Source organism: Hipposideros armiger, unplaced genomic scaffold, assembly GCF_001890085.2.
Source record: "Hipposideros armiger isolate ML-2016 unplaced genomic scaffold, ASM189008v1 scaffold_438, whole genome shotgun sequence".
NCBI classification, from domain to species: Eukaryota; Metazoa; Chordata; class Mammalia; order Chiroptera; family Hipposideridae; genus Hipposideros; species Hipposideros armiger.
In genome coordinates, this window is record NW_017731788.1 from 899,664 (window position 1) to 919,529 (window position 19,866).

At 34.2% G+C, this 19,866-nt stretch overlaps 1 protein-coding gene across 2 annotated transcripts in view; it reads left to right on the forward strand.

Moving 5' to 3' along the window:
* Positions 1–19,866, forward strand: part of MIOS (meiosis regulator for oocyte development) — a 30,599-nt gene that overhangs the window by 1,200 nt on the left and 9,533 nt on the right. For both annotated transcript variants that reach the window (XM_019665300.1, XM_019665299.1), the window contains exons 2-7: positions 1,564–2,905; positions 3,230–3,328; positions 10,949–11,203; positions 13,269–13,438; positions 15,821–15,886; positions 16,779–16,937. In XM_019665300.1, the coding sequence (XP_019520845.1) occupies positions 1,612–2,905; positions 3,230–3,328; positions 10,949–11,203; positions 13,269–13,438; positions 15,821–15,886; positions 16,779–16,937 (2,043 nt within the window). In that variant the 5' untranslated portion in view covers positions 1,564–1,611. The remainder of the gene's footprint in view (positions 1–1,563; positions 2,906–3,229; positions 3,329–10,948; positions 11,204–13,268; positions 13,439–15,820; positions 15,887–16,778; positions 16,938–19,866) is intronic.

Below are 19,866 nucleotides of genomic sequence, written 5' to 3' on the forward strand. Positions count from 1 at the left end.
CCTTCCTCTCGGAATTTCTCAATGTCTCCAACATTCTAAAACATTAAATTTCAGGCCTGTTTAAGGGAATCATAGTGATACATCTGTATGCCGTGAAGAACTCATTCGATTGTCACAACTTTGTGAGATGGAGATAGCTCCTATCTCCATTTTACAGTTTTGAGGGGCTTGTTAGGGTCTAGCTAATGAGTGTCTGGAAGTCTTCTGACTCCAGGTTCAGTTTTCTTTGCTCTCCGTCATATTCCTAGTGATCTATGTTCATGAGCCAGGATCTGTCTATATTGTGTAATTGGACTGTACAGAAATACATTTTCTAAGAGGATGCTTATGGATGTACCTCTCTAGTCAGGGCCAGCTTCATGGTCTGTAACCTGTGCAGTAATACAAGGCCCATATTTAGAAGGATTGGCACTTGGTTTAATGTTCTGGTGGTTTAATTTTTTAGTGAAGGGTACCCTGTATTTTCATTTTGGGCCAGGTCTTGGCAAATGATGTAGCAGATCTTTTCTCTATGCATTAATCTAGGATAGGAGTTGGGAAGTGTTGGACAATAACCAAAATATCTGGTCTTCACTTTACTCCTATGTGAAATGAGAAGGATTTGCTAGTCTCTTTCTAACTCAGGTTCTATGATTCTGTATGAGTTAGTATAATCTGATTTCGATGATGTGATATAAGTATTTTATGTGCATAACCTAAGAAATGCTGATGATTCTCCATTGAGAGTTATGTAAATAGAGTAGTTTTTAAAATTACAGTAACACTTTCTGTTGTTTAAGATGGATTTTTCCATGTGACACTAAGTTTTCTTACCATATATTATTCATGTAAAACATATGATTGTGGGATGGAAACCTCTATAAAAACTGTGCTTATTTAAGCATTTATCTTTCAGTGAGATAAGACGATGGGCCAGATCTCAGGATACCTCCAATTAATAGGTTTTCTCGGAGGGCATGAGTACGAACCCTTGACAGTATCTGTTACTTCTTTTTGTTGTCTTTGCTACTTCCTATTATATGAGGTGCCTTTCTTCCTTATTCTTAAGTTTTTAAATTATCTTTAAGATTGGACATAACTTCAACAGTAGAATGCAGGTTTTGTATTAGTCTGTTTAGGCTGCCATAACAAAATACCATAGACCAAGTGGCTTAAACAACAGAAGTTAATTTCTCACAGTCTGGAGGCTGAAAGTCTGAAATCAGGGTACCAGCATGGTCCAGTTCTAAGAAGTAAAGCCAGAATGGAGTTCTCCGATTCCTACCAGCTCATCTTATTGGAGGAAGGCCTTATTTTCCCCTTTTTGTCAATAAATACTGTCTTGAATTCACAGTAGAAAGAGAAGCAATATAAATATATGGATCAATTGCAAAATTGAGTACCTATAGAGAATATCCTGAATTTCTGAATATTGGGGGAGCCAAAAAATATATACACATTTTAAGAGATGTTTTCTTAAGATGTTATCTTAAAATGTATATACATTTTTTTTGGCCCCCTCTGTAGTTTATTCAACGTAGATTTATATTTTGTTAACATTTTAAACTTTTTATTTTTAAACAGATATTCAGTGAATGGACCTGAGTGGACAGTTTGAGCATATCAGTAAACATGAGCGGTACCAAACCTGATATATTGTGGGCACCACACCAGGTTGATCGATTTGTTGTATGTGACTCAGAACTGAGCCTCTATCATGTGGAATCTACTGTGAATTCGGAACTCAAAGCTGGATCTTTACGTTTATCTGAAGACTCTGCGGCTACATTACTATCAATAAATTCAGATACACCCTATATGAAATGTGTCGCCTGGTATCTCAATTATGACCCTGAATGTCTCCTAGCAGTTGGACAAGCAAACGGTCGAGTTGTACTTACCAGTCTTGGTCAAGATCATAACTCAAAGTTCAAAGATTTGATTGGAAAAGAATTTGTTCCAAAACATGCACGACAATGCAATACTCTTGCATGGAATCCATTGGATAGTAACTGGCTTGCTGCTGGTCTAGATAAACATAGAGCTGATTTTTCAGTGCTGATTTGGGATATCTGCAGCAAATACACTCCTGATATAGTCCCTATGGAGAAAGTGAGACTTTCAGCTGGTGAAACTGAAACGACGTTATTAGTAACAAAACCACTTTATGAATTAGGACAGAATGATGCTTGTCTCTCTCTTTGCTGGCTTCCACGGGACCAGAAACTTCTCCTTGCTGGTATGCATCGTAACCTAGCCATATTTGATCTTCGGAATACAAGCCAAAAGATGTTTGTAAATACAAAAGCTGTTCAGGGGGTGACAGTAGACCCATACTTCCATGATCGTGTTGCTTCCTTCTATGAAGGTCAGGTGGCAATATGGGATCTTAGGAAATTTGAGAAGCCAGTTTTGACTTTGACTGAGCAACCAAAGCCCTTAACAAAAGTAGCATGGTGTCCAACTAGGACTGGTCTGCTTGCCACTTTAACAAGAGATAGTAATATTATTAGATTATATGATATGCAGCATACACCCACTCCCATTGGGGATGAAACTGAACCCACAATAATTGAAAGAAGTGTGCAACCTTGTGACAATTACATTGCTTCCTTTGCTTGGCATCCAACAAGTCAAAATCGAATGATAGTTGTAACTCCGAACCGAACAATGTCTGACTTCACTGTTTTCGAAAGGATATCTCTTGCCTGGAGCCCAATTACGTCTTTAATGTGGGCTTGTGGTCGTCATTTGTATGAATGTGCAGAAGAAGAAAATGATAATTCTTTAGAAAAAGATATAGCAACAAAGATGCGCCTTCGGGCTTTATCAAGGTACGGACTTGATACAGAACAGGTGTGGAGAAACCATATTTTAGCTGGAAATGAAGATCCACAGCTCAAGTCACTCTGGTATACTCTGCACTATATCCTTTGTGTTGTGAATTTTGAGTTGAATCAGGTAGAAATGTTCTTGATGTTTGCTGAAAAGTCAGTTTATAAATATGCTGAATGTTTTATATGCAAATACAGGTTACATAATACTAAAATTATAAAGCAAAATCATTTAAAACTGTTGAACTTGAAGTACTGCTTTGCAGATTGCGTAGGAGGAAGAAAGTATCTCTATAATAGAGTAGATCCACCTTTCTTTTACTGACGCCTATTAAGAATTGGCTCCAGATAAAAAAATTTAGCTTTGAAATATTTTATTATGCATCATCACTAGTATTTCCTATGCGTTTAAATACTTATGAAGCAGTATACAGAAGATATGGATCAGAAATCTCCAGGCAACAAAGGATCATTGGTTTATGCAGGAATTAAATCGATTGTAAAATCATCTTTGGGTAAGAAAATTTTTCATTTTCTGCAATATGTTTATAATTTTTGTACTCATTTTTTTCCCCTTATTTGGTTATTTCAGGATAGTGTACATAAAAATTTTCTTTTTGTTGTTGTTGTTTCTGATTAGATATTTAGTGAATTGTTGAGTTAAATGTATAATTGTTTTTGATTTTATATCCAAAATCCATTTGGAGTGCTGTTGGTCCTTTGAAGTGATATTGACTTTCTAAATCCATTCATTTCATGCTATTTTTTTTTTTTTTGAAGACGTACGAATACTTTGAGAGGTATTACATTAGATGATTTATAGGATTCTGGTTGTTAGTTTGAATTGTATCAAAGAATTTTGTTTCTATAAAAACTAAATTAAAGATTTCTAATTGAAGGAGACCCCTTTTTATTTTGCTGCCTACTTTCACTCAGCTATCTAATGACAGCCTATATAAACTATGACAGGAAGTTTGGCCTTACCTAAAGGAGCCTTACCTAAATAGTCCTTGATAATGGAATGAATATGTGAATTAACGTAGAACAGAAATTGATAAACTATTCAAGAATAAAATAAAGGTGACAGAAGAGCTAAACTTACTATTTTTTCACTGACTTTTTAAACAGTTATTGTTTTTATTGGAATTAAATTGTGGTTTATATTATAATCACCTTCCCACCCTAGGATTCAGTGTCTAGTTTTGATAGCAATCAAACTTGGGCCTAAATCAAGCTACTGGAAAAGTAGTTCACTTTACTTAGTCTAAGAGTAGTAATAGAAGTAGTAAATCCAACTTGGTTTTTAATACAACTTTCACAAATACTATACAAATAATATTAAGGACTTTCAAATTACTTTGGTTCACATGGCTGAAGATGCAGTAGACTATTAATCTATTTCTTTTGGTGTTCTCTCATTAGCGCTCCACCAAAAAGTAACTTTTATTATAAATAATAAAATGAATGAGTTCAATTAGAAACTTCTGTTTTTTATTAATATAAGTAAAAGAGCAGATAGACTGTATTACCCCTGTAAATTAACCTGAATGCTATGATTCATGATTTTAGAACCATTGCTGCAAAGAATTAAACACCAAGTTTATAAAATTTTGGTATTTTAGCTATATAGTAGGTCAGGCCACATTGTATTCTCAATTATTCTGAGCTTTATTGTTTTTTGTTGTATTTTGAGATATTTTAAGGAAAAGCCAACAAACTGCCTTGAGGAAAAGCAAGGGGAAAATGGAATATTTTTATATGGTTCTGGTACAGTAGAGACAAACTGAGTCAAAAGTAGTCTTCACCCAGACTAAAAACGACTACTGTTGGAAAGATTTCCTCATTGCTAGACTTTCAGTTTTTGTTTGGTTTGATTTATATACAGAGGGTACCAAAAAAATGTATACACATTTTAAGAAAGGAAAACTTTTAAAATGATAATAATATATACCGATAACAAAAGATGACTACAAGTCATGTTTGACTTCCGCAATTACAAGAAGTGCTCAAAGTGGTTACCATCAGCGTCCAGACACTTCTGATTACGGCGAATTACTGCTTGAGCAATGTTGACCAATGTGTCCACTTCTATACATTTTTTTGTCACCCCCGGTATTTTTGTTTCAACAACCTGAAAGTAATAAGTAGAGCAAGGACTGTCAAGATGACACTCCTAGGTTTTAATCTTTTATCCTGTAACATGGGAAATTCAAGGAAAGATGTTGAAGAGTAGTGACAATTTGATTTGTTTTAGAACTGTCACTCTTTGTGAGGAATGACTTGAAGAGGATAAAGATTGATAGCAGGGACCTCAGATAGAAGCCACAGTAATCAGGCAAGATATGATGGTGTTCTTACCAGAGTTAGTGACAGAGGACCTAGAGAAACATGGATAAATTAGAGATTGGGACAAAATTTATGATTAATTGGATAAGGGGGATGGAGGAGAAGGAAAAGTGAAAGTGTACATATATTTAGCCTAGGAAACTGGATTAATACTGGTTTCAGTTAATTAGGTAGAACTAACATACGAGTAGGAAGAGTACATTTGAAAAGAGAAAAAGGTTTCTTTTTGAAGTTAAATTTGAGACAGCTAGATGGAGATGTCCAGTGGGAAAGAAATTTCGGGTAGGTTGAAGAAGTGAAGTCATCCATTTTAAATAATTCTTTCAAGAAATTTGACTATGAAGGAGGATAAAAAGGTACACAGTAATAGCAGCAGACAAATCTGGGATCAAGGGAGGGCTTTTGTATTGCTGTTTTTGTTTTTAACATGGGATTGATTTAAGCATGTTTAAGTGCTGCTGTGAGGAACCCCACAGAAAGGGTGAAGATGCAGAGAAAACGGAATGAAGAGCAAAATTCTTAGGAATGGGACGGAATGGGATCCAGAGCATTAGACAGAAGAAAGTACACCTTCTCAGTTTGCCAGAAGGGTTGTTGAAGGCTTAATGGCCAGAAGATGAGGTGTTTTCCACCTGGTGACTCTTATATTCTCAATGTAGTAAGTTTTCTTGTTGAGAAACAGCAGGGAGGTTGTGGAGAGAAGATACGGGGAAGAAGTGAGAAAGTTGTTTTGAGAAACATGGGAAGATTGTGGGGCACTGTTGTTTTACCAGATGAAAGAATAAAGGACAAGGGTGCAAGAGAATGATGCATGTGTTGGTCCTTGGGACCTAATTTGGATAAGGAGGAAAATGACAGGAGAAGACTGGTAAGTAAAAATGTGAGTGGTCAAGAGATTGTGCGATTGAAGAATATAGAAGTGAGAGTCCTGGAAGGCTTTGAGGTTGGGTTAGAAAGTGGCTTTTTTGGAGGAGAAACAATTTCAAATGTGTCTATGAAAGGAGTGGGTAAAGTGTTGGAGGTGTTGACCACTGGAGATAAGGAAGCAAAAGAATGAAGATGCTAGTTTTTTTTATTTTGTTTTTAAATATTTTTTTATTTTTCAGTTACACTTGGCATACAATATTATATTTGTTTCAGGTGTACAATACAGTGATTTATATAAGACATTTATAGTAGACATTTATATAACTTACAAAGTGATCACCCCGATAAATCTAGTACCAGTCTGACGCCATATATAGTTATTACAATACTGCTGACTATATTCCCCATGCTAAACTCTACATCCCCATGAATATTTTTAACTGCCAATTTGTACCTTTTAATCCGCTCCCCCCTCCATACCTCCCCCCAATCCGGCAGCCATCAAAATACTTTGTGTATCTATGAGCTTGTTTCTGTTTTGTTTGTTCATTTATCCTGTTCACGAGGAGTCTAGTTTATTGGGTGGACTAAGTGTTGAAATCAACCAGGATGAAGAGAATGCATACTCTGAGGGTATGTCATGTACAGTCTTGTAGCGCAGTTTTCACAGAGCTGTCAATAGGTATAATCTCTTACTTTAAAATGGCAGAAATTTGTATAATAAATTTTGGTCAGATTTCTATCCAACATGATGAAAATATTTTTCATACTTAAACTGTAAACTCTGATCTAGAGAACTTGGATGTTCATAATTACTTTAAGGAGCAAAATAGTTAGGATTTAGTGTTTTTAACAAAATGTTCTTATAAACACTGGATAATTTTACTGCTTTGTTATGTAGATGTAACAATGCAAAAAATTAATATCTACTAATAGCATAGTGTCTTATTGCTTGGTATAGTATATGAAATAAGTTAAAATTTTTTTTAATGTTTAAGTGAACTTGTTTCTCTTACAACCATCAATAAGATGTTAATTCCATTATTTTTTATTTTATTTTTTTTAAAAGATCTTGGAGAATTGGGGGAGGGGAATAGTGTTGGGGAATCGGGGAAGACGAACAGACAAGTTGCTGTCCTTTTGTTCTTCAGTCTAGTTGTGGAGGACATTGCTTCACTGGCCCATGTTGGTATTATCATTGCGCTCTTCCCTGCTGAGGCAGATCAGTCGCCAGCCTCTGGACGGTCGCTCACCGCGTCGCATGGCAGCTCACACCTGCTGCCGGTTGCTCACAGTAGCTTATGGCAGCCCACTGCAGCAGGAGCTGCAGCCTATGCTATCGCCAGCGACTCATGGCAGCCCAGCTCCAGGTTGAGCTGTTGTTCACCGTCTTAGCTGTAGAGGGCAGTGTCACTGGCCCTCATGTGGGATCCGAACCGGGGCTCTGATGCTCAGAGCTGACGTCCCAAGCCAGCTCTTAATCAATGCCCCACTCGGCCGGCCCCAAATTCCATTATTTACATATAGGGCAATGTCAAATTTAAGGGTACAATTTGTCATTTTAGTATTGCATAACATGCATAAGTAGATTTTAAATTTTTTCAGAGATGTTAAAATCATATTTAAAGATTCATTTTAAAAAGTTCACATGCACATTTCCTTCAGTAATAAAATAAAGTTAATTTTAGTTTACTGAATATTTTAAAAATTCATACATGTTAAAAATTGTAATATGACTATATACTTAAAGACCCACAGTTATATCACATTGCTTATTTGATAACCCTAATTACCTGTAGCATAGTTATAAAGTAGTAAGGTCTCTGAGCAGCCAAAATTTTCCTCCTTGTAGCGATGATGAACTCTGGATTTATATGGATCCATGGATTTATGGATTTATATGGATGTTGGTCCCTGTTCTGTTTCATGATACAGTTTCTATAAAGTAAAAACTCTTAAGCTGAAATATTGTTAAACTGTGAGGAATTATTTGAAAAATAAATTGCTGCTTTTTGTCCACCTGTTTAAAGTTGTTATTACCATTAATTAAATACCAGCATTGAATCCAAATTTATAGGGGGATGTGAAAATAAATACCTTATAGTACATTTACAGCTTGTTCTGCCTGAAATTTAATGACTACATTCTATCTAAACAAATTAAATTCATTATTCAGAAAAGTAATGTTTACTTTTTAATGTGTTTTATTAACTTTGTCATTCAATTATTCAAAGTTTTCTCATAGTTCTTAAAATTTCACTTTCAGAAGCTAAAAGTGATTTTTGTCTCGACTGACATCCCTCATGGTTGCAAATAGAGCAAGCATGTTTCCTCATTTTGATAGGCAGGAGATAGGCAGGGGCTTCTTTTAAAGTAAGAAAACTTCTTTTCAGAAGTTTCTGCCTAACTCTTTCACCTGTATTGGCAATAGTTTCCAATAATAGTAAGGTTAAAAATAAGTAATTTCAAATGTAATTACTTAACATTTTTTTAATTTCCAAAATTTTACAAATAACTCATCTGTAAACTTTTTCATAAAGCAATGGTGTATAGTTTAAAATATGTCCTAACATGAATAATACTGTAGACTTTTGCTACAACCAAACATCATGTAATGAAACAAGTTATTTTAAAAGTTGAGTTAGATATGATGGAGAATTGGGGCTTTTGCTATGTACTAATTTTACTTTTTCTTAGTATTTAGACTAAATAAATTTTAATAAATAATACTTTGCATTCTATATATAATATAAGGTATATTTGACTTGCAAATGACACTGATTTAATTTTTAATATTTTCTCATTTTTGATTGTGTTCGTCCCTTTAGTGCCTTGATCAGACTGAGTATATGAGCTGAAGTCAACTTTGGACAGTATATTTGTGTTCTACAATTTGCATATATTATCACATTATTTCCATGGGTCCGGCTTAATTGGGTCCTCTGTTTAGGGTCTCACAAGACTAAAATGGAGGTGTTGGTCAGGCTTTGTTTCTTCCTGGAGGTCGGAGCACTCTTCCAAGCTCGTATGGTTGGCAGAATTGGTTCCGTAAGGTTGTAGAACTGAGGCTTCCATGCTGGCTATTTGCCAGGGGCTGCCCTCAGCTCCTAGAGGCTGCTCACACATCCTTGCCACATGGCCTTCTCACAGACCCTCTTACAACATGGCAGCTTTTGCTCCCAGTCCAGCAGGAGAAGTTCTCGCATTACTTCCAGTCTCTTTTAAAGGATTCACCTGATTAAACAGGCCCACCCAATATAATCTCTCTCTGATTAACTCGGAATCAACGAAGTAACAACCTTAATTACACCTGTGAAATGCTTTCACTTGTACTGTATTCTGTTTAGAAGCAAGTCACAGATTCCACCTGTACGCAAGGGGAGGGGATTATACAAGCGTGTGGTTACCAGGGGGCAGGAATTGTGGAGCTTATCTTACAGTTCTTTGTACCACAGACAAGTTGCGTTATTTCTTAAAACCTTTTGTTATTGATCTAGTTATTTATAAATATAAAATTACTGTATTGTATGTAATTATATAAATGTAGAGCTACTGGAGATTACGAATATAAATTACTAATAAAAGACATTTGTAATGTTGGACATCCTTGCTGCTTAATTTCTAATTCAGTTTATTCTGAAAACTTTTTGTTAAAATAACACAATAATTGTATTAATGAGAAGTTCAATGATAAAAGTTTCTAGAACATTTTAAGAATTTAAGTTGTGGGGCTGGCCAAGTGGCTCAGTTGGTTAAGAGTTGGCTTAAGAATGCGAGCTCTGAGCAACAGGGCCGCCGGTTCGATTCCCACATGGGCCGGTGACGCTGCACCCGAGCTTAGCTGTTGCTGGGCTGCCATCGGGTGGCAGGATGGCTCAGCTGGTGTAACAAGACTGCCTGTTCCATGGTGGGCTACACCCACTCGCGGCTAGGACTGAGCACAGCACCTTGAGCTTAGAGGCCACGAGCTGCCGATGGAAAGCCAGATGGCTACTGGCGCCCTCCACAATGAAGATTGAGGAACAACAGCTTGGCTGGTTCCCTTTCCCAATTCCCCAATAAAAATCTTTAAAAAAAAGAAGAAGAATTTGAGTTGCAATTTAATAGAGCCCTTAAGTTTTGTCTTTATTTGTTTAACTTTTATTTGGCACCAAGTGTCATCCTAAGTGGAATTAGCCTGCCATTAAGAACAACTACCTTGATTTCAATGTAAATAATTATACAAGAATTATTTAGATTTCTTATGATAGAGAATGAGAATATAAAGTCTTCTGATTTAGTAAAGGAGGGGGACTTTAAATCATTCCTGTGTAGTTTAGTTTTAGCACTTACCTTAAACTTTCAAAGTACTTTGATGTTTATGATCTAATTTTTTCATATATATGTATGTATATACGTACATAGACAGAAAGACAGACAGAAAGAAGGGGAGGGAGAAAGAGTGAGCATCTACTGGATCTCAAGCACTGTGGATACCTTTCAAATAAAACAGACAAGATGCCTGCCTTTTTGGAGCTCATGTTCTACTAGGAGAAGAGATGAGACTAAAAAATGATTGAATAAAATGTGGGAGCTTATGCTAGTGCTAAAGGAAATAGAGGAAACAGTGGTGAGTTAGATAATAGCAGGTGGCACCCCATTTTAGATCAGTTGGTCAAGAAGGCTTCTCTGATGCAGTGACTCAGTTTAGCCCATTGAGCTTTGACTGTTATTCCAGTAGCTCTTTTTGATAATTCAAGACACTGTCATACTTAGCAATGTGTAAAATATGTTTTGCTTATATATTTTATATTTATGCTGTCATTACATTATGACTGAGAAGTCGAATATTCAAAATCTGATGTTGAATTATAAAACTGACATTTTCCAAATGTATTTCAAAAATAATAAAGCAATTAATATAAAAATGTTTCTCGTTTTAGGAATGGTGGAAAGCAGCAGACATAATTGGAGTGGGCTGGATAAGCAAACTGATATGCAGACTTTAAATGAAGAGAGAATCTTAGCTTTACAGCTTTGCGGGTGGATAAAGAAAGGAACAGATGTTGATGTGGGACCATTTTTGCACTCCCTTGTACAAGAAGGGGAATGGGAGAGAGCTGCTGCTGTGGCATTGTTCAACTTGGATATTCGACGAGCAATCCAAATCTTGAATGAAGGGGCATCTTCGGAAAAAGGTATTAGGTTGTATTCTAAGATACTTGCAGTTCATAGAATCCTTTAAAGAAAAGGTGCTGATAATTAAAAAAAATCTAATCAATACATTCGTGTAAATTATTTGAAAGAAATTAACATAGCACTGTATAAAAGTAGCCCATCCCTTTTGTTTATGCCTTCTTTTAAGTCTATAAAAATGAAATTTGTGTGTCTTAATTGTCATTTTAATAATGTTATATAAGGACTACTCGTGTCCATTTTCAAAGTTTTTTCTTTTAAAGATAGTTCACATACATTTTAAAAATATTTTCTTGGAGATTAGTAGGACTACTTTAGTTTGCAAGCATTTTTATGGCGAACATTTGAGCATATTTTATATTTTAGTTTTTCGCTGGTTTTTGATTGACTTTTAGGGAACTGAATAACATTTTTAGTTAGACTGATATTCTTATAAAAATGATATTTTGATGTGCAAAAACTTGAGTCTGGTGATTTAAACATAGTTTCCATTCAATATTTTCTAAGAAGGAAGAAACAGATGTAATGAAGTTTTTACTTTAACATTTTGCAAATAAGTCTTATTCCAGAAATTCAGTTTTTTTCTTACCCAGACTATTTCACTTGAAAATACTTAAGATGTATATAGCTATAGATTTTTAATATATCTAGCAAACTATTTCTGAGTATTCAGAATACTTAATTTTTATTTGCTGATCCATTTTGAAACCATTACAGTTCTGTTATACCGTAGAGAAAAACATGAAATTAACTGTAATATATTACCTTGCAGTCTCAAAGTTGATAAAGCTAATGTCTTGCCCGGATTGGCCTCTTTCCCTTCACTTTTGCTATAATTTAAATGTAAGTCTTCCCCATTTGAGATTGCAATAGAAGACATGTGATGGAAAAAAGAATTGATATCAAAGCCATTTCTTAATTATAATTTTGCTACAACCTGAGAGCATACTTCCCTGTCATGTGTACCTGGAATATTTGGTGTTAGGTTTGAACATCCCTACTAACAGTAGGGGAAAAGTATCTCTCCAATGATTTTAATAATTTGATTAAGGACTGAAGAAAAGATTTCCCTGAGCCGAATAGTCTTTTCCATCTGGAAATAAATTGTTCTGAGCAGGATTCAAAGAAGATAGTCCTTTTTTTGTTTGTTTTAATCATTAAAGACTTTAAATCAAATTTAATAGAGTAGGCAGAGAAAGCAAGCACAAAGTAACTTGGGGAAAGTGTTTATAGAAATGAAGACCAAGGCTATTAAAACACAAGGTGGGGAATGCTGTTTCGTTTGGAAAAGAAAGAAAATGATTAGGATCAGGAAACAATAAGAAAGCTGCTATAATAAATGTGGGAAACACTTTAGAGTGAAAGTTAAACGTGAATTTAAGTGTTCTCTTTTGAAGCTAAACTTGTAAGGCTAGAAAGCCATAGGGCTGGACTGCCAGGTTAGCAGCTTAGCAGCAGCAATATGAACTTCTGAGAACAAATGCTTTGTTGCAGGTGTGTCTAAATACAATTCTGTAGTAATTCTGAGTTTTATCCTAGAAATTAAAAGTATAATAAGAATGAAATATTGGCTTTCAGCACCTTATAGTTAAAACATATACATAAAAATGTGCATTATATATTTAGTAATAGAAAGACAAAATGATTTTGAAAATTGTAGTCCTGAGATATAGTAATATGTGCTACCAACACTTTGAAATATCTCAACTAACATAAATGATCTTGTTGATAAAGTTGGCAATGATTCTGGTAGGATGGCCTCACTTCATTTAGGCCCTGAACAATAACATGCTGCTGTGTAGGAACCTGCCTGGAATGAGGACTTGAAAATTAAAAGATGTACTTGTCCTGCACAGGGTTTGCAATATGGGCAAAAGTTTTCTAAGAATGCAAATTTTTGCTTATGGAACTTTCCAAAATTTCCAGTCTGTATTGAAATTCTTATTCCGGGGGTATTTCTGAGAGTAAAAGCCATCCTCTCTGATCTTCATTTGTTTATGGTTTAAGAACTGGAAGAGATACTAAGCATTTGATAACTTTGATTAGCTGGCTGTTTTTAATATGCAGGTGATCTGAATCTTAATGTGGTAGCAATGGCTTTATCCGGTTATACGGATGAGAAGAACTCCCTTTGGAGAGAAATGTGCAGCACTCTACGATTACAGTTAAACAACCCGTATCTCTGTGTCATGTTTGCATTTCTGACAAGTGAAACAGGATCTTATGATGGAGTATTGGTAAGCTACTTTCTGTTTCATAAGGCTCTCTTTTTAAGATAGGTATTTCTATCTATCTGTTAAAATTTTCAAATGTCTCTTTGCATAAGATATTGTTACAGTTTGGATGCATTTCTATTATTTAAAATAAAGTATCCAAAACTTTTTTTTGAGCAGCTCTTCTTGAATGTGATTCTCAAACTAGAGTTAGTTAGCTGGTAGCAAACTGAACTTGATTTTTAATAGTTTTAGTAGTATAATTTACAGATATAGAAGGAATACGATTTTACCTGTTAACTTAAGAACTGAGTTCTAGAATTCAACAACTGTATAAATATAAATTTTACATTGAAATACAATTTTTGAAAGATGTTTCTTGTTTTTGTTAAGTAAACCAACACGTGATCAGTTATGGTCAGGATCACCATATATCTTGTCTGAGTTAGTATTTGTCATTTTCAGACATGTTCTAGTTTGGAAGATAAATTGTATGATCACACTACTTATGGTGGACTATTTCGTTTTTGTCATTATTTGGTCTTTTTATTGCTATTTGTTTCTTATGTGCTTTAACCACTTATGACGACAATTACCAAATAGGTTCTTTATCACAAAGTTGGGAAAGAAAGAATAAAGTGAGATTTGCTTATCAGTTATTGTTACTGAGCTTTAAGCTTCATTTTAGTCCTGCAACTTTCTTTGCACTGTTGGGCTTCTTTCTAGCATTGAGAAGAGTTTTCTAACATGAAAGTTATTTTTATGTTTGTCATTATAGCATTTCTTATATTTGACTTAATAATAACAATCTAATAATTGATTTAAATGTCAGTCCCTAAGAATTTTTAAAACATATTTTATTGAGGTATCTTAATGAAAATTTTAATAAATGTTAGTGTTTATTTGGTAATTTCTTAGTTTATGTATTTTGTCCATTACTTTTAATAAATTACTATTGAACTTTTCTAACAACTTCAAATTAACATCCAAGAGTATGTTGGGACTCTTTTTGTTTTTACTATTAGTGCTCTTTTTGTTAAACAGAAGACTTTAAGTGTTGCATCTTGAAGAAATAAAACGATATTTTCAGGAAGTGCTAGAGAATGAATACTAGAAAAAGGAGTGGATTGTTCAAATTTTAAATTGAAGTATATTCTCTAACTATCAAGTTTTATATTTTAAATTAAATGATCCATTATAAGTCCTCCTCTTTTCCTAAATGTAAATTTTGGTTGTTAGGTAAGGGATAGCTAATCTTGAATAGGAAGTTCATATTCCCAAACTATTTTAAAAGCGTACTTAATTACACTTTATGTGTAAATAATTATTAACATTGTTCTTTTAAAAAATTCAGTTGCAGTAATCTAGTGAAAAGCAGAACTTTTAAAGGCCTGAGTTTTTGCTCTGTCATAGTTACCTTAGCTAGTCAGTTAACTTTTGGGGATTTTACTTTTTCTCAGCTATAAAATAGGACAGATAATATTTATAACTCTTCCCAGATAAAAAATTTTAACACCTGCAACTGACTCTAAAAGTTAAATACAGTTTGTAGCAAACATGTTCCCTCTTTAGGGCAGAACCATATTTTATATTTGTGAAACCACACTAAGATAGGTAATCAATTGAAGTAGTCTTATGTTTAAAAGAGGAAACTATTTTATAAAATTACTTCAATGGGAATAGGATTTTGTTCCACCTTTAAACTATTTTTTACTTATCTCAAAATTAATTGTACATTCATAAATATTTTTCAAAATAGTGTTTTATAATGCTGACAGGTATACACAGATTTAAATATTTATCATAATGCCCCTGAAAATTTTGCCACAAACCACCTATTGAATAGTATTTTACTGTAGCCACAAAATTGTGTTTATTCATTTATAAGGGAATATTTTGAAACTTATAACTTTGTATTATAATAGCAACATATATTGATTTTCTTTCTAAATTCAGTGCTGGTATATTAAAACTGGTATATTCAAGTAGTAATTCACAGATTTCCTGATTTTATTAACTTAGCAAAAGAAAGATTTCCTGTTTCCCCAAAATTAGTTTCTATGATGGAAGTTTTACATGACATCTTAAATTTGATAAACTGTACATTCATTGCTTATATTTTCTTTTGGAGTGATATATAAGATGGAACTGGAATTTTTTAAAATTGATTTGGTCAGTATTTAAGAGGTAGGTTTTTACTTTGTACTAACACTAACTAACCTTAGCAGTGAGTTTCCTGAGAGTTACATTAAGAAAGGAATCTTAGGGGATTAATGGCTCTGCACAATAACTTATTAATACCTTTGAAAACAAAATTACGTACTGTATATATAAAATATTTAGTCTTTGGAAATTTAAAACTCATAGCACCTACAAGTAACTCCTTGCTTTTTCTCTTCTTTTCAGTATGAAAACAAAGTTGCTGTACGTGACAGAGTGGCATTTGCTTGTAAATTCCTTAGTGACAGTCAGGTAAGAACTGATTTAATTTCACATTTGAAGTGATTAATATTTGCTGTTACTGGATTAAGAAACTAATCTTTACATATAAATATGTATATGTGTGTATAAAATTCTTCTAAAAAGTAAATACTGTCTATTAGATCAAGATATTGTAAATGTGTAGCCTAACTAAATTTACTTTTCTTAAGAATGCTGACTTAATATTTTAGTTTATTTCTGCTTTGGGGAGTGAGATTGGTCAGTATATAAGACACCTCTTAGGGATGCTATAAAAGGATTCCTTTGTTTTCTAATGTAATATACAGGTACTGAATACATATATACACATAAACTAGTACATACACATATCTGTGTATATATGTATTCAGTACCTGTATATAGTATGTGTGTGTGTGTGTGTGTGTGTGTATATACATATAGTAATACAATGTGCTGAGTACTATAGTAATGAAACAGTGCTGGGGGAATATAGAAAAATCTTGGCTAGAGATTGGGGTGGAATGAAGTCAGGGAAGACCTTATAAGAGATGATTATTTTTGATAATCTTGAATTCTTTTCAATTCTTTGATTGTATTATATCCTATAATAGCAAAAACTTTGCCGAATAATGAAAACAGCTCTCTTTAAATTTAAAATAGTAAACCCTTTGTGGTTCTTCAATAGGATAATTATGAAAACATAGTAAATGCCTTGCCTTTTAAAAATGTATATTTTAAATGATCATGGATTCTGCATTATAATTTATAATAGATGTAGATTTCTAGAGATCACATATCTAAATTTTTACGAGGGCTTTTGTTTTAAAATGTTATCCATTAAGTATAAAATTGTTCCAAATGTAGACGTTTTAAAGATATAATGAAACGGATTGCTGCAGAAAAATCACTTTGAATTTTCCAGTTAAATAGATATATCGAAAAATTGACCAATGAGATGAAAGAGGCTGGAAATTTGGAAGGGATATTACTGACAGGCCTTACTAAAGATGGAGTGGACTTAATGGAGAGTTATGTCGATAGGACTGGAGATGTCCAAACAGCAAGTTACTGTATGTTACAGGTGAGTGCAGTGTGGTGGCAGCTTAATGGAAAAAAAATGTTGAACCACTTTCTGTATTTTCTTCCCTCATTGAGTAGGTATGCCCTTTTGATCGCTTAGGGCCTTTAGAAGGCTTTAACCTAATCATTTGACCCCCAGAGGACTTCGGCCTTATTTTACTGTCCTTAGCCTCCTACATTGGGTTGCCCAGTGTTTCCTTTCACTTTGAGAAGTATCAGTCTTGATTTCATGTAAAGCTCAAATGGAGCATAGAAACCTCTCTTCAATTTCTCCAACTGTTGACAAAACTACACCTTCTACAAAAGACATTGCCTTTCTTTGATCTGAACTGCAGCCTCACTTGAAGTGCAGAAGGCAGGTTATACCACAGCTCTCTTAACCCTCATTTTCCCTTTTTTTAATCAATGGACGTGATTTGTTGTAACAGTTCATCTGTGTTCTTTGTTTTTACTGCCCAGTGCTTATAAACAAATTCCTGGCAAAGGTTCCCTTCTAGTTTACTTTTTTTGGAAGGTTGGTGAAAATTTATAGCATTTCACTGAGATTTCCTATAGCCCTCCAGCTAATTGTATCCTTTCCTGGTGTCCTCTTTCCTGACCTCATCCTTTTATGCAATATGATAGCATGCCATGTACTGGGTAAACATGGCAAAATGTCCTCTCCCCCACCCCACCTTCTTAGGAACAAATATAGATACTGACCTGCAAACCACAATGTTAATTTACCCTGAGGTATCAGGCCACTGCCATTTGAGAAAAGGTGTCCTCCTATAACATAATGCATCATTTCTTTTCTTACCAAAATGATACTACATCTATTAAACTGTAGATATATGGCTACAGAGTACAAATGGGTTTGTAACCTCTTAACAAAATTTATAAAATATATTTAAAATGCAGACAAATGCATATTTGGATATTTTTTATAAAAAATTAAAGTCTGATATTCAGCTGCCTTTTAATTGGGATGTTTCCTCCATTTATATTTGTATAGTCAAGGTTAAGTCTGCCATCTTGCTATTTTTTTTCCATTTAGGTTTTTTGTTTGTTTGTTTGTTTTTGTTCCTTTTGTCTTCTGTTTCTTTCCTGCCGCCTTTCAGGCTAATTGAATATTTCAGTATTTCACTTTATTCATCTATTGGCATTTTGGCTATACCCCTTTTCATTATTTCATAATTTTTTTTAAAAAGTAGTTGCTCTAGGTCTAATAATGCGCATCCTTAATTCATTAGTGAACACTTTACCCCCTCAAACTTTGCATTTCACACTTGATACATCATGCTTTCTACTCCACCCTTTCTCTTTCATACCTCACACCTAACACTTTCTGTTTTTTGCTTCATATTTCATGTTTCACAAATGTTATAACAGTGTAACTCCATGTAATCACCCCCTTCCTATTATCATATATTTTAAACTCCAACTTAGAGTTTTATTATTTTTGCATTGAATAGACAGGTATTTTTTATGTAAATTATATGAAGAATGGAACCATAGACTTTTATATTTTGACCTATTTACCATTCCTGGTACTGTTTAGACCAATAGACCCAAGTTTTATCTAGTATCATTTCCCTTTAGTCTTTCTCTTTAGCACTTCTTATAGTACAGATTTCCTGGTGACAGATTCTGTCAGATTACTTTTAATGGAAAATGCCCACTTCATTCTTGTATTTGTTTCAGCACTTTAAAGATATGGTTTCATAATCTTTTGGCCTCCATTGTTCCTGATGAGAAGTCAGCTGTTACTATCCTTGTTTCTCTTTGAAATATTTTATTTTTTCCTTGGGCTGCTTTCAAGATTTTCCTTTTGATTTCCAGCAGTTTATCCTTGATGCCTTCTGTAGTTCTTTTTATCCTTCTTGTGGTTCATTGGACTTCTTGGATCTGCAAGTCAGTGTTTTTCATCAGATTTGGGGAGTTTTCAGGCATTATTTCTTTAAATATTTTTTTCTGCTTCAATCTCATTCTCATCTTGGAATATATATACACACACACACACACACACACACACACATACATATATTCTCTGAAGAATTTTGGTTAATGCTTTTGGAAGTTCTTTTACTTGTTTGTTGCTCACTTTGGTGTTACATTTCGGTACTGCAGATCTGTGGAAAGCTCTAGGTGTTTTGTAAGCCCTTCTAATTTGGTCAGACTTAAGTGCTGAACTGTTTCCTCTGCAAATTCTTGTCAAAACTTGATTTTCAGTTTTATTGGGGCAGATCTAGAGAAGACTCACTAAATATGAATTAACCATATTCTTTCTTGGGGCCGGCCGAGTGGCGCGATGGTTAAGAGCTGGTTTGGGATGCCAGAGGGCCCTGGTTCGGATCCCACATATGAGGGCTGGTGACACTGCCCTCTACAAAAAAAAAACAACAAAAAACAAAAAACAACAACAACCATATTCTTTCTTAGTTTATCCTGACTGTCATGGAAGGGGCAAAGAGTGGGGGTATGAAGATTTCTTATTTTTCTGTGAATTTTCTTTTTAAGCCTGAGGTTGTATTTTACCTTAGTACTAGTTCTAGTTAAGTTCATAATTAGGACTAGAGTAGGTGTTTACTATTTTAAAAAATGAAATTGATAACTAAGAGTTTTTTACGTGTTCTTTCTGCTAAATTTAACTCTGGTAATTGAAATTACTACCTAATTAAAGGTGAAGTGTATGCTTCTTCTATTTTGATGGAATGTCTAAAGATAGATTGTCTTTATTAGCTGTTACAGGTTTCTTCCATTTTTCCATAAGTGAGGTGCATGCTAAGTTCTAACATTTTCCTTTTCTGTCTGGCCACCAAATAGAATTGGGAAAATTGGACTTCAGCTTGATGCCCATGGCATCACTGGGGCTAGAGACTTTCTCTGCTTTCTTCATCATGTGAAGTTAAGGAAGATATGCTGGACATAGCTAAAAGTATTCTGTGAAA